The 14,468-nt window shown below is 39.6% G+C and overlaps 1 protein-coding gene across 5 annotated transcripts in view; it reads left to right on the forward strand.

The window, feature by feature from the left end:
- Window positions 1-13,934, forward strand: part of TMEM181 (transmembrane protein 181) — a 59,714-nt gene extending 45,780 nt beyond the window's left edge. For all 5 annotated transcript variants that reach the window (XM_073337800.1, XM_073337801.1, XM_073337804.1 and 2 more), the window contains 6 exons: window positions 503-605; window positions 724-775; window positions 4,081-4,163; window positions 5,622-5,711; window positions 6,964-7,030; window positions 8,444-13,934. In XM_073337800.1, the coding sequence (XP_073193901.1) occupies window positions 503-605; window positions 724-775; window positions 4,081-4,163; window positions 5,622-5,711; window positions 6,964-7,030; window positions 8,444-8,522 (474 nt within the window). In that variant the 3' untranslated portion in view covers window positions 8,523-13,934. The remainder of the gene's footprint in view (window positions 1-502; window positions 606-723; window positions 776-4,080; window positions 4,164-5,621; window positions 5,712-6,963; window positions 7,031-8,443) is intronic.
- The last annotated feature ends 534 nt before the right edge of the window (window positions 13,935-14,468 follow it).

A 14,468-nucleotide genomic window follows, 5' to 3' on the forward strand; every position in this document is an offset into this window, starting at 1 on the left:
AACTACTCAATTGCAACCACCCAGGGCATCTTGGGTCTCATCAGAAACATATTCATTACCTTTCAGAGAGCCAAAAAAGAGCTCCTTGTTAGGCCTCTTAGTTCTCCACACCTCCTATTCTCAGAACGTTTGGCCTTCTCAGTAAATCTCTGCTTTCCCTTCTGTAGGAGAAATCAGTTCTGTACAGCCTCCTGTAGCTTCTCAGAGCTGTGTGGCCATTTTTAGAAATCTTCTGAGATTTGAACCATTCAGCTGAAAGAAGTGGCCTTTGCTAATGAAACACCCGCTCCACCGTGCCACGTCCCAAGATTGACACAACCACCACAGCCGCTTCTGCTACAGACAAGGGAGTATCATGCTTCCTTCCTCCAGCCTAATTGCCCTGAACAAATGGATCATGCTTTTGGAGATGTTGGTTTCTGTCTCTGGGATGGATCTGAAGGAAGAAAGAAGAGGATAGCTCTTGTTTAGTAAAACTAGATTATATCTTTTTCTATTACAGGGAATGAAAATCTTCTTCCTTGTGGTGGCAACTGTGTATATCTTGTACCTTTTGTTCCTGATAGTGAGGGCGTGTTCAGAACTTCGCAACATGCCTTATGTTGGTAAGCAGTATTTTCTTCATGTTTCCTTCAAATGGGTTTCCCCCAAGAATGGCTAGATATTTGGGGCAGAGGGGGTGTAAGCTCTCAAATGACTGACAATTGTTCTTAATCCTTCCAGATCTCAGGTTAAAATTCTTGACTGCATTGACCTTTGTAGTGCTTGTCATTAGGTAAGATGTCTTTAAAGTACATATTCTCTGCATTGTAATAGTTATAGCTTTGTAAAACTTTCATAAAGAAAAACAGTTCTTGGCAATCAAGTTATCAGTAAAATGGTGCACCCTCAGAACAGGTTATCCATTCACAACTTTCTCTGGGTTCATTCTTAAAAATGCCACTGCATCCAAACTACACTTTAAAATCTTTCATGCTACCGACACTTACCAAATAATAAATTACACCACTCAGTTCCATAATCGATAGATCTTAGAGTTCTTATTTTTCAAAAAAATTCCTACTGATATCCCACTAGAGCAGTGGTCTCCAAAATTTTTGGATCGCGCACCCCCAGGGCCAGCTCTAGGAAAGTGCCCCCACCCAAAAAAGGAAGAAGAGTTGCCGCCAGTGTGCCGCTGAAGACGGAGCGGGGAGAGCCGAGCTGCCGCCAAAGAATCAAAGGTCCGGGAGCGCTGCTGCCCCCGTGCCAGCAGCACTCCTTCAGCGGCACTTCTCCTGCCGTGTACCCCCAAGGATGGTCTTGCGCACCCCACTTTGGAGACCACTGCACTAGAACAATGCTGTGGATCTTGGAAAGTGCATGGCCCTCTGTTTATAAAAATAAAGAACCCTTTTTTTTTTTTTTTTTTAAGCAAATGCAGTGGCTCAGCTTGCACTGTTGCTGTCCAGGCAGATTGTGTGAGACAGATTTCATAATTTGTTTCTCAGAACAGTAGAGCTCAAGAAGCTTGTGAGATGCTCACAAAGCTTTCATACTTTATGGTCCTTTTCTTCTGAAAGTCTGCCATTAAATTCTGTCTCTAGCCCAGGAAAGCCAGTGGGGCACCAACAATGCCTGTTTTTAAGGGATGCAGAGAGTTTAGTTAACCTAGACTCTGGGGCAAATGGCCTCGATAATAGGGGAAGCAGAAAGGGAAAGAACATTGATAACCCAAAATGAAGACATCCCACTCTGACCTGTTTAATGTCTCGAATCAGTGAGGCCAAGATGAGATTGGTGAACTGGCAGTGAAGCTCTTGGATAAGTAGAATGATGAGTGGCTAAAAACCTGCTCTGTATGCCTGCATTAAAAAAATACAATTGTGCTGATCATCTGAGAGAGTTGAGCAGTCTGTAAATGCTCAAACTTCTGCTGTGATTTGTGGAGTCCCACATCTGACTCTCCATGACATGAAAATGGTTTGCCTTTTGGAAAAAGTTTAGATTGACTTATGTTGCTCTTTATAGGGCAGCCCTAAAATGTTGCAAAAGGGGAATGTGTATAAGAGCCGTAAACATATGGGATTGTTCCTCCCATCTAATGGGGTTGATGGTGTCGTCATGAATGTTGTTTGAAAGCAAGGGGCTGTTACTGTAAACTTAAGTGGTATATCTAGAATATTCTTATGAAAGGGAAAATTGTTTCTGTCTAGAACACACTAAGCAAATGTGGTTTACAAGCATCAACAGTTAAGAGGAGACTGAACCTGTTTTGGTACAGAATTGGTGTTATCTCTTGGAAAGAGATGGTATCCACTCTGATTAAATCTGAGGCAACCAAGGGCTAAATATAGCTGACAGATTTCTGTACTGTTGCTTGTGGCTGCACTTATTTTCATCCTGGAGGTGAGAAGACCTGGTATGCATCAGTCTGTGAGGGTTATCAGAACAAGATGGAGCATTTCATGTTGGGACTTGTAATATCCATGAGGCACACCTCCATATTTAAAGATGGGGACAGCTGCAATCTACTTCAGTCTTACGTAAATTAGGTAAAACCTTTGGGGTCCTGGCAAGCTGCTAACGCAGCCCACATTGTGGTTGCCCCTGTAAATCAATTATTTCTAAAGCAGTTTTGTGGTCGCCACCTATAACCGGGAGTGGTTTACTAATCCGTCCTCTGGTGAACACCTCTTGCTCTGTAACCTCCTTTCATGAGTTATTTAGAGTGAACTGTCCACTACTGCCACCATCACACTGATCAGACTGTAGTTATGGACATGTGTATCTACCAGAGAGATGTCCACCCTGCAGAGTTGTTTGCAAGGCAGCATTCACCTTCTGTGGAGTTTCATGTGCTGAACATAGGAATGGCCATATTGGGTCAGACCAAAGGTCCACCTAGCACAGTATCCTGTCTTCCAACAGTAGCCAATGCCAGGTGCCCCAGAGGGAATGAATAGGTAATCATCAAGTGATCCATTCCCTGTCGCTCATTCCCAGATTTTGGCAAACAGAAGCTAGGGACACTGTCCCTGCCCGTCCTGGCTAATTGCCATTGATGGCCCTATCCGCCATCAACTTATCTAGTTCTTTTTTGAACCCTGTTATGGTCTTGGCCTTCACGACATCCTCTAGCAAAGAATTCCACAGGTTGATTTTGCGTTGTGTGAAGAAATACTTTCTTTTGTTTGTTTTAAATCTGCTGCCTATTAATTTCATTTGGTGTCCCCCAGTTCTTGTGTTATGAGACGAAGTAAATAACACTTCCTTATTTACTTTCTCCACACCAGTCATGAATTTATAGACCTCTATCATATTCTCCCTTAGTTGTCTCTTTTCCAAGCTGAAAAGTCCCAGTCTTATTAATCTCTCCTCATACAGAAACCATTCCATACCCCTAATCATTTTTGTTGCCCTTTTCTGAACCTTTTCCAATTCCAAGATACCTTTTTTGAGATGGGGCAACCACATCTGCACGCAGTATTCAAGATGTGGGCTACCATGGATTTATATAGAGGCAATATGGTATTTTCTCTCTTATTATCTATCCCTTTCTTAATGATTCCCAACATTCTGTTCGCTTTTTTGACTGCTGCTGCATATTGTGTGCGTGGATGTTTTCAGAGAACTATCCACAATGAGTTCAAGATTGTTTCTTGAGTGGCAATAGCAAATTTAGATCCCATCATTTTATGTGTATAGTTGGGATCCTGACAGTATGTGAAATTCAGAGGTTGGGGTGAGTTGTCAATGTTTTTTTTCTAAACTAGGTTCTAATACGCACCTTCCATCACTGTAGGGTCAAATCACTGCTGACTTTCATGGATTGTGCTTTATGGGAAACCCAGGAAAAAATAGGCTAAATTTCCCCATCCTTCAACTGACTGACTTTTAATTTAAAAAAACATTCTGAATTAGGAGTATGAAATCAGCTGCTTATTCTAAGAGACATTTGAATAGATTTGTCACATTAGTCTAAGACAAGGTGCCATTTTTTCTTATAACTCTGTTCTTACCCCTGCCCCATTACCCACGTCATCAAATGTTATTACAGTTCAGTGCATATAGCCACAGTGTCTGTCTTTTCTCCCACAGCATTGTTATACTTTATCTACGCTTTGGAGCACGAGTTCTACAGGACGACTTTGTAGCTGAGCTGTCAACTCATTATCAGAATTATATCCTTCCATTGTGGCTTCCAGTCATTTAGGAATATTGTTAACTTGTTTCAGTTAAATGAATGTACCGAGACGATGGCTCAGGAATTGTGCCTTTCACCACTAGATCACCAGTTCAAATCCAACCCGGGTTGGTAGTGACTGCAAGTTATTTTCTGACGGTTATTCATGATGGCTGCCAAATGAATGTGTTGGTTTCAGTTTGTCTCTCTGAACAGCTGTCCACATCACAAAATCCACAACCATAATTGGCACTCTTGAACATGCACGAAGACAGGACAAGTTTCTTTCCAGATATGTGTAGTAGGTTATCCCTTCAGAGCAAGGCTGAGTCATGTTGGAAGGATGCTGTGGGGTAATTTACGTGGATTCTGCCTATGCTGACCGTATTATGTAGCTAGCAGATGTCTGCAAATTGGCATAGGTATTAAATTCACTTAAAGTATGATGGGCTGCGTAATTGCAGGAGGCAGGAAGTAGTTCTGTAAACTGCCATCTTGCATTTTCCAGTTCAGGGCTAAGTTTCCAATACGAAAGGAAAATAATATTGCAATATCATGTTGTTATAACTGGAGAGTGCTCATGCATATCTTGCTACAGTTCAGTCTTGTCTACACTGGCAATTTTTGAGAAATCTCCCTTTGTTGTGGTACAGCTCCTCTGGTATAGGGACAGCTGGAGTACTACTAAAGACTTGTTACTAGCATGTTTACTACAGTGTTGTTTAGACCCATTCAGTGCAGGTCTAGATAACAGAGAGAGGGCATGTGGGGGCGGGGTTGGGTGGGGAAGGTGGAAGCAAAGACAGTCTACTCTAGAGCTTCGACCATTGGAAGATATTCCCAAAACTTCCGGTTTAGAAACAGCATTTGCATAATTCTAATTTGATAGTCAAGCAGTTGGCTCCATCTCATTCATTATAAAGTACAGGTTTTTAGATACACTAAATTTTGTGATGGGGAAGCCAATTTGCCAGATGTTGCCAGCTGGTGTTTGTGTTGGAGCCAGGATTAGAACGTGTATTTCTGGATCCTCAACTCAGACCACTAGAGTACAGTTCTCTCTAGATTCTGAAACTGGCTGTGTGACCAGAAGTGCCCATTATCAGCTAGAAAATGAATGCTGAACTTTTCTGAAACTAGTGGAAACTAAAATAGAGCGCTTTAATAGGGTACCTTAAAAACAAGGGCAACAGCCCCACCATGTCTTTGTGTTCTATCTGATTGCAGTCACGCCTCCCTCCCACCCAGTTAACTTAATCTAAGACAATGCCAAACTAAACGTCAGTGTCCCAAAACTTTTTTTTAACAGTACACACTTCATACTTTGAAAGTGCTGGGCAAAAATCATCAAGCTTTCCCGAAAATGTTGTTGCGGGGAGAATCCTGCCTAATGTTTGGCTTATTCAAAGTTAATATGTACTTAGCTGTATTGTGTAATATCCTTGACTATTATTACCAGCAGAATTCTTATCATTCTATGGTTTACTCAACTTCTATCTTTACACTTTAGCCTTTGTGTATTCCCCATCAAAGAATGCACTGTATGGTAAGTGACCTACTGTAAAATTTGCCAGATTGCTGCTGAGATCTGGCATGCTAATAGAGCTCATCAAATCTTCACATGTTGGCTGTTTCATTAGCACTTTATTTTGTTCTGTAGGAGCAGCTTACGGTGGCTTCAAATAGCTAGTAATGACAGAAATATGTGTTGATCTAATCCATGAAAATTTTACATTGGATTGTATGTGCCTGTTAATATTGTATAGCTTTAGGATACTCAATAAAAAAAAATGGCTATTTATTTTACTGGATATCTTCTGCTTTAACCATTGAATGTAAATATGCTGGGCAACTAGCATGTACTACATGCATGCGGAGGGCCTTATGTTTGGGGCAGAGCAGTTTCTCACTAAACTGATTTTGGGACTAAGATGAATGGAGCTGCTTCAGGAATCCCATACTTCGTTATAGGAGATGCAACTAGCTAGCTGGCTCGGAACAAATATTTACATCTGTACCTGGGCTAGAGGAATTAAAAAGCATGCAGAAGGTATGGGATCTTGTGACAAACCATTAGGGCCAGATTTCACTCTGTAACTCTACTGACTTCAGTGGAGTTGTCAACTTACATCAGGGATATACTTAGCCCCTAGATTTCACAGGCCTATGCTGGGAAACCTGGAGAGGCAGTATTGTAGACAGCCAGTGGAAAGAGAGTGTGCATCCTTCCAGTCCAGCATGAAATTACAGCCATACCTTCCTCCCTATGTGAAAGTGAAAAATACTCTGCCCTAAGTTATAACACCTTAGATAGATAGGCATTAATGACCAAACAATTCTTAGATTTCATTACTTTCAGAACTTCAGTCGTAAATAAGGGAAAGGGACTGAAATGTTTCATAAAATCTGCCTATACTTTTCAACCAGATTATTTACTGACTAATGTGTTGTGTTCTAAAATATCAGGTATAAGTAATGTGGACAGGTGAAATTGTACCTGGGAAGAAATAATGATGCTAATAAAATATAAAGACTATCCACCTCCTGGGGTTTTTAGACAATGGTGTCAACTTCAGCTGTTGTGAATGCTGACATACTGTGAGAGGGGGGTTGAAGAGTTTAAATCACAGGTTCCAATCCCTTCCTTGCCAGGGTAAAACTCCAGGCTGGATCCCAGTCATAACTTCCTTGGAAACTACAAAGTCTCTCCCTTCAGTTCTGGATAAAAGTCTAATCTAAAAGTTTGAAGTCAGGAATGCAATTTTCTGGTTAAATGAAATCATATCTATATTTTCCAGAGTCACAGTTGAAAGACAATCCTGCCTTTTCTATGCTGAATGATTCAGATGATGATGTGATTTATGGGTAAGTAACACAATTGTGAAAAATCTGTTGGTGATTCAGTGGGTGTGGAGTTGCTGTATTTAATGTAAAAAGTTTTCAGACCTGCTGTGTGGTTCTTAGTGAAAATCCAAACAGACTGACTACAGAATGGAGGACAACTGTAGCTTGAGTCTTCTATTTTGGGTCACTTTACTCCAAAATATGATTGTAATGAGATTTCATACTATCTTGGCTTCTTTTTTTCCTGTTTAAAAAAGGACTGCCATGACAGATACTAAAAGGTACATTCCCGACTTGTAGGTGTGAGGACAATGGCAGGCTGCAGTGAGAGGGGAGTATATGGACGGCGGGTTTTGGGAAGAGAATATGCTGGCAGAAGGGAGCAGATGGGGAATGAGTGCTGGAGTCAGGTTGGCAGGATGCAGGTTGCAGTAGGAGGGAATAAGTAGAGAGCTAGGCCATACTTAAAATGGCCACTGCCGTAGGGCAGGACAATTCCTATTTTAGGTATCCAATATTCATTAAAAATATTAATAATCAAATGCAATTGCCTAAGTTCAGATTCTGAACTCGACAGTAGTATTAGTATTTACATAGCGTCTAGAGGCCCAGGCAGGGTCCCGTTGGTGCTGGACAAACACACAGTAAAAAACAATTCCTACCCTTGAGGGCTTACAGACTTTGTAAAAAAAAAAAACAAAAAAAAACAAAAACAACCAAACAACAAAAGCCACACAACAGGTGAAAGAGTGAGGACATGGTAACATGTTTAGCATAGATTAGTTATGTGCAGTTTGTAGTGATAGCTTTTTTGTCTTTGCTTGTGTGTGTATTTAGTTTTGATCAGTAGCAGCTTGCCTCCTGATTAGCTGTTGTGAGCAGTCCCATAGGTGTCACAGTAAAGACAAGTCTACACTTACAGTGGCATGTAAAGTAATACATTGCACACCCGGCTAGCACAGGTATAAGTAGCTGTTTAGATGGTGAGATGTGGCTTATGCAAGTAGAATGCTATACATGCCTGAACCTAAACGGCTCTCTACATGCCCAAGCAGTGCCTTCCACATCTCCACTTCTATTTTTAGCAGTGGCCCACTGCCTCCCTGCACTACGCACTGCACTGAAAAGTGTGGACGAAGCCTGTGGCATGTAGCTCCATGGGTCGTGCCTGTATTCTACACGCTGCCGCAAGTGTAGACAAGGCATAGAAGCAAACCTTGAGGAAGAATTTGGAGACTAGGATTGTGTATTGTTCACGTCTCTTAACTGAAATGCATTCTTTTGGATTAGTGAATCCTAGTGAATGATGATGTACTTGTATCAGTTATGAATTGACGGCCCAAATTATTGTAGAACTGGCTTTTTTCTGTTTACATGAAACTAAGTAGTTGGCCATTGTGTTCAGGATGTTTACAAATATCTGTTTGTTAACAGGAGTGACTATGAAGAAATGCCACTTCAGAACGGTCAAGCCATTAGAGCCAAGTACAAGGAAGAATCAGACAGTGATTGAGTTCATGTGGAGGAGACTTGCTTATGAGAATGAAAGTGATCTTGAGGTTTTTCCTAGATGACCACTTCTTTGGCTTTCTTATGAGTCTGCTTTCTACTGAACACTATCTCCCAAGGAAGGACTTCCTGTTTATTTCTGTTTACAAAACTGAAGGAAAAATGGAAATGCTTGAAAAGATTGTGGTGGGGGCTTCTAAGAAACCAAATTCTCTCTTTACACTAGGTTTAGAAAATGTCACATACAGGATTTCTGTGGAGAACAGATTGCTAAAACAATGAGGCTTTCAGAGTCTGGTTCCAACTAAGAGGGTCACTGAGTATATGCTGATTTAAAATTGCTTCCTTGCTGTTTGTTTGTAGAGGATTATGTACAGCACATCATCTTCACTCCTGATGCAGCTTGTGTTAGCTATTGTGTACAGTGTCCACTGGTGATAAAGTGCTTCTCTTTCTTCTTCCCTTCCTCACCCTACCCACCTGAGTTGGACGTGCGAAATGGCAGGTATTTCCATTGATTTCTGAGAAAGCACAAACTTTATTGCTCCTGCTTCAAGGGGGAAGCATTCACAGTTCAGTGGTCAGCTCTGTAATTGATTGGAGTTCATAAAATGGAAGTTTTTCAAATATCTACAGTTATGAATATGAGACAAGTACAAATATTCAAGTTCTGTTGAGGCCTAAATTTATAAACAGAATAATATATTATAATCAGTAGTGCAAAATAATTTGTAAGGGTTTCTCTTAGAATGAGCAAAACAAAATAAGACAAAAATAAGTTAAAACGTCAAGTTTAAATATTTTAAACTGTTGCAAACCTTGGTTTGGAAATCCATCAGTGTGTTGGGGGCGGAGGAGGGAGAAAATGGTTACATTTCCTACGAAGTGTACAATATACAACTTAATATTTTTAACAGACACCTTCTTTTAATTGCTAGATCCTTTCCTAAATTAGGATTTTTCATGCAGTCTTTTCATAGCTGTTAAAAAGAAAAGAGTTTATATTATAAGAACAATCACTTTTGATGACATGTTGAACAAATGTACAAAAGTGTGTTCTTCAGCATGTTCTGTAGATAGCTCAACCTCTTCATCTTTAGAAACCCCTAAATAGCTATACTTAAAATGCCTGCTACTTACAAGTATCTTTTTGACTGTACCTTTTCAGGCTATGTTAGAACAGTGTGCTACAGAACTTAAGAATATTTACTGGAATATTGCTGCTCATGATATTTAAATATGTGTTTCAGTTTCCCTACCATGGTATCCCTTTGTTTTTAAAAGGGAGGCTGTCAATTTCTATTAATTTTTTTTTTTAAAAGTTTAGCATTTTCAGGTATGCCACCTATCCCTGAGTCTTTCTGTGGGTTTTCCTGTGGTTTCACAATCACCATTTTTTTTTTTTTTACTGTTTCTCTTCCCTGTTGCTAAATGAAATACCCACACAAACAAATGGGGAAATTGACAACATATACAGAACAAAGAGTGATTTTGATCTTTTTGCAAAGACCTGTCTACGCTAGGGAATTGAACTAGTTTAATCATAAATGTTCTCTGTGTTCACACTGAACATGCTGAATTGCATTGGGAACCATTGCAGGTTTGTCTTGCATTCACATTAAAACTGTCCTAAACCACTTCATCTGCAATAACCTCTGGGTATCTGTTTCATGTTCAGGAGCAATGCATTCTGGGAGACTTGAGCAGGGTGCTATGGAAGGACTAGTTGAACTACTACAGCTAGTGTGTATTCTTAATGGCATTTTAAATGGTTCTGACAAAATTAGCATTTAGTTCAGCTGAAAGCAAGTGGAATACAAAATATATTTAGCATGCTTGTGTAAACCATTTTGTGGCTATGAAATTTAACAAACATACTAGGAAGTTGAAATGATACCTAGCACAGCAAATGTCTCTAGTGTAGACCAAAGCCAAGAGAAGGCCTACTCCTGTCATGTGCACAAAGTAAAGAAATAGAACAAATAGTTTTTTTCCCTTAGCATGGTAGGTGTTACTTGTAACAATATGTAGAAAAATTCTGACAGGGTTAAATTGTCTTTGTAAACTGCAGTAGTTGTTGCACCTTTAACAACTCCTTTTAGCTAACAGACTTTTTTTTAATATAAGGTTGTGTTTTAGATGCTTTTTTAATCCAATGCAAAAACAGACTGGCTTCTCTCTTTCTTAAATAAGAAAGCAAAATTAATCCAGGGCTTGCTTGTACTTGAGTTTGACTTTGTAAAGTCAAGCTCAAGATCCAGTCACTGACATTCCCTGTGCACCTAAAATTTCCATGGACTTTCATGGGAGTCGGGGGTGGGAGGCAGCGACACAAGGATCAGGCCTTTATGTTTATGCAGATTTTTACTTTTGTGCATTCAAAGCTTTTTGGCACTTTAATACTATTTTATTCCTGTTGTAAAAGTCATTCTTTTGATTTGCTAAAATATTTTTCCATGTAGGATATTTGAGTTTTACTAATGCTGCTTACTATAATCCAGAATGCTTGTGATACAGTATATTAAGTCTGACTATAAAATATGGTTTTGGATTCCATTAACTAAAGAAAACATTTTTTTAAAAATTCAACTTCAAGAAATCATGGTATTGAGAATGAAAAATTTTCCTAGGCTGTTTTTTCCCCTTTATTATTCTTTTTTGTTATTACATTGCTCGTTAGAGGAACAAAAATAAGAATAGGATGGGGAAATGTGCACTTTAAAAAACAAAGTTATTTATTTTGTTCATGAATTCTTTTGTAGAAATCCTGCATTGAACTGTCTTTCCCCATGCATAGAGCCCTGTGCAGACACAAAATTTGTATCCACATCCAATCTGCAAAAATGATCTGTGGATATCCGCACCCAGGGATATAAAGCAGATATCCACAGATTTGCAGGGCTTTAGAAATAAAATTTGGATCCTCATCCATCCATGATCTTAAAAAAAAAAAATCACCCGCAGATATAGATATCTGCGGATTTGCTGGGCTCTACTCATGCATATTGTATTTTATACTCAAAACAATGTAACTTAGCAAGTTTGGCTAAAGCAGCACAGCATTAAATTCACTACCTAACTAGTAAATAGGCAGAAGTAGTAAGGCTGGCTGGAGAATAGTCTCCCTAGCAAGAGATCACATATTTCATGCCTTGTGGCGATGAATATTGAAAACTGCACAGATGCACAATTTGGAACCAAAGATTATTCTGAGGAATTCTCTTGTGGCAACAAGATGGATTGTAAATATTTTGTGGGGAGTTAAATTCATGTGTCTCTGCACAGTGTGTTGTGCTATTATGACCCAAGGATTAAATGAAAGGGTACCTACGTAAGAAATTCACTTGGCTAGCTGCGTGTTTTCCATATGGCCAGTGGGAAAAGTCAATGAGAGAAGTACATTTTGATCATTACCTGTTAGGTTCACTCCCTCTGGGGCACCTGGCATTGACCACTGGCGGTAGACCGGATACTGGGCTGGATGGACCTTTGGTCTGACCCAGTATGGCTGTTTTTATTTTGTAAATCTGAATTTTTTTCTTCCCAAAGAACCAGTTAGGTCAAAGTGCACTTGTGCTGGGCTGTTAAAACACAACTAGTAAAAACATTGGGGTGGGTTTTTAAACCCCCCCCCCACACACACACACTTCAGGCTTTCATGTAATTATTCTAGATTAAACCTTTTCAAGAATGATGATTAGATTGGAACATAGCAAAATGAGTAATGTATACAAAATACATCCACAATGTATTGGCTTACGGCAAAAATGAGATGCTTCCTCTTTTACAACATATAGGGTTTTTTACTTTCAAAAATCCTTCTGGTGCATTGTGTAGAAGCCAAATATCACTGGCCCTGGTGTTACCTACTCAATTTAGGGCACCCTGCATATACTCTCTGGAGGGCTCAGGGTGTAAGGTATAAGGATAGGTATCCTTACCCATGGGCCTCAGGAAGAAATCTGGTCAATTTTAAGTACCCACCCTTTCCCTCGGGGTTCAGGGCTTTACGGAACCTTTTCCCAGTGAAAGAGCCTTACACAGTTGTGCTTTAAACATCTATTAGCAACACACCCAGAATCCATATACCAAGGAAATCTCTTATGCTCACCACTCCCAATATACAGACAAATTTCACCCAATGACCAGTTAGGATTCATTCATCTGGGAGTTCCCTGCGATGCCTCTGCACATCATGGTTGTACAGAGGGGTCAGAATTCCAGCAGCTTGATGAACTGAGGTCTGGAAATGGTTCCCAAAGAGCATTGTTTGTCATTTACATTATATAGGTAAAACTAGCTCCCTCCTTCAAATATACTAAAACTATCACATTATCCCACACACTCCTAAATAACAAACATTTTAACCAATTATGCACTGACATTCATTTGTTCTCCTTGATGCCCAAGTTCTTTACATTTTAACTTTCATGCCCAAATTGTGATCTTCTCTATTTGTGCAGATGGTCAGAGCTTATTTTACCATTTGTTGAGTCTCTTTCTGTATCCTCCCTAATTTCCCAGCAATGTTACAACTTGGTTGTAACCAAGTGGTTATAGCTGTTAGGGACACTCCTGAGGTGGGGGTGCTTTCGCAGCAGCAGAACATTCCTTTTTTTCAAGTTTAGTGGTGAACTTCCTGAGTTTCACCCAATGCTGGTTTAATATGTGGGGGTGGGGGTGTTGATCAGGTCTCGGGCCTACACTGGTGATTCACGTATTGTTAGCTCCTGAACTCTCATGCACATTTTTGCTGTTGTATTGGCTTTAAGACATCATCAGTGTTAAGGCTGGCTGGGAAACTAATATCTTGTACTCTTAAGGCCAAGAAGGGGAAGTATAACCCAGAGGAATACATTAGGGAAGAGAAATCTTTGCTACCTTTGGTTAAGAATGAAAATCCCGTTTAACAGAGAGCATGAACTGCTTTGGGAAGATTGTTTTGAAATGAAAGGATTCTGGACTTGATCGCTTTCTTTAAGCCAAAAGGCAATTATTGTAATGAGAATTAGAAGCCTGCTTGTTCCCTTTTTGCCGTATGTTCTGAACATGCCAGTAACTGCCATACACTACCCAAAACCCTCATGCTATTGTAAAACTTAATTTTTTAAAGTTTGTAAATATATGTAAAATGAAGTAAAACTATGGTATGCCAAAATGGTATAGAATGTGTAAGATAAACATTGTTAATGAGAAGCTGTAAATATGGTGCTGCTTTGGGAAGGTATGCATGGGATGCATTAGTATTGTGTTTTGGGGAAACTTGTTAATAAATCATCTATTTATACTGGAAATCTTTCTGGTATAGAATACAAAGCAAAACTGATTGTTTTCCTTCAGCAAAAACTGGGTGCTGATACATGGAAGACTTTGTGTATTAAATATGTTAATAAATAGTTTTCATACTATATCTTTACACCTGCATTTGGGTTTCATTTTCCTTTCATTAGGGGATGATAACCTAGCACTATTTTTCTTTACAGGTGCAAGAGACTGCCTGGTATGCATACATACAACTGATACTGTCCTAGCAGTGGAAGAGTTTAAATACTTCTATTGCTGATGGTTACCAGTGTAGACAGGGAGAGATTCTTTTTGACTTCCTAGGATTGGAGATGGTTTATTATTTGTGCAGTTAGGAAAACAAACAAGCTAAGCAGTGCTCACCTGGGGTTTTCTAGTGAGCTGTTTCATGTGGTATGTAGCTGCTTTGACATTTTTTGCAGAACTTAAGCAATCACTTTGATTCCTAACCATTAAGATTGCAAAGACAACTTTACAAACATGAGCAAGGTCCTCTGAGTATGCAGAGACAAACTGGGGAGGGGCTAGCTTTTGTCCATCTCAATGTTAACCCTAGAACCTAATGGCAAGTATTTCAATGTACTTTATTTTAGAAATATCCAGCTAATGTGAAAGAGTGTATTACTAGCATCTCATCAAATGCCTT

The sequence above is a fragment of the Lepidochelys kempii genome, chromosome 3, assembly GCF_965140265.1.
Source record: "Lepidochelys kempii isolate rLepKem1 chromosome 3, rLepKem1.hap2, whole genome shotgun sequence".
Classification (NCBI taxonomy): Eukaryota; Metazoa; Chordata; order Testudines; family Cheloniidae; genus Lepidochelys; species Lepidochelys kempii.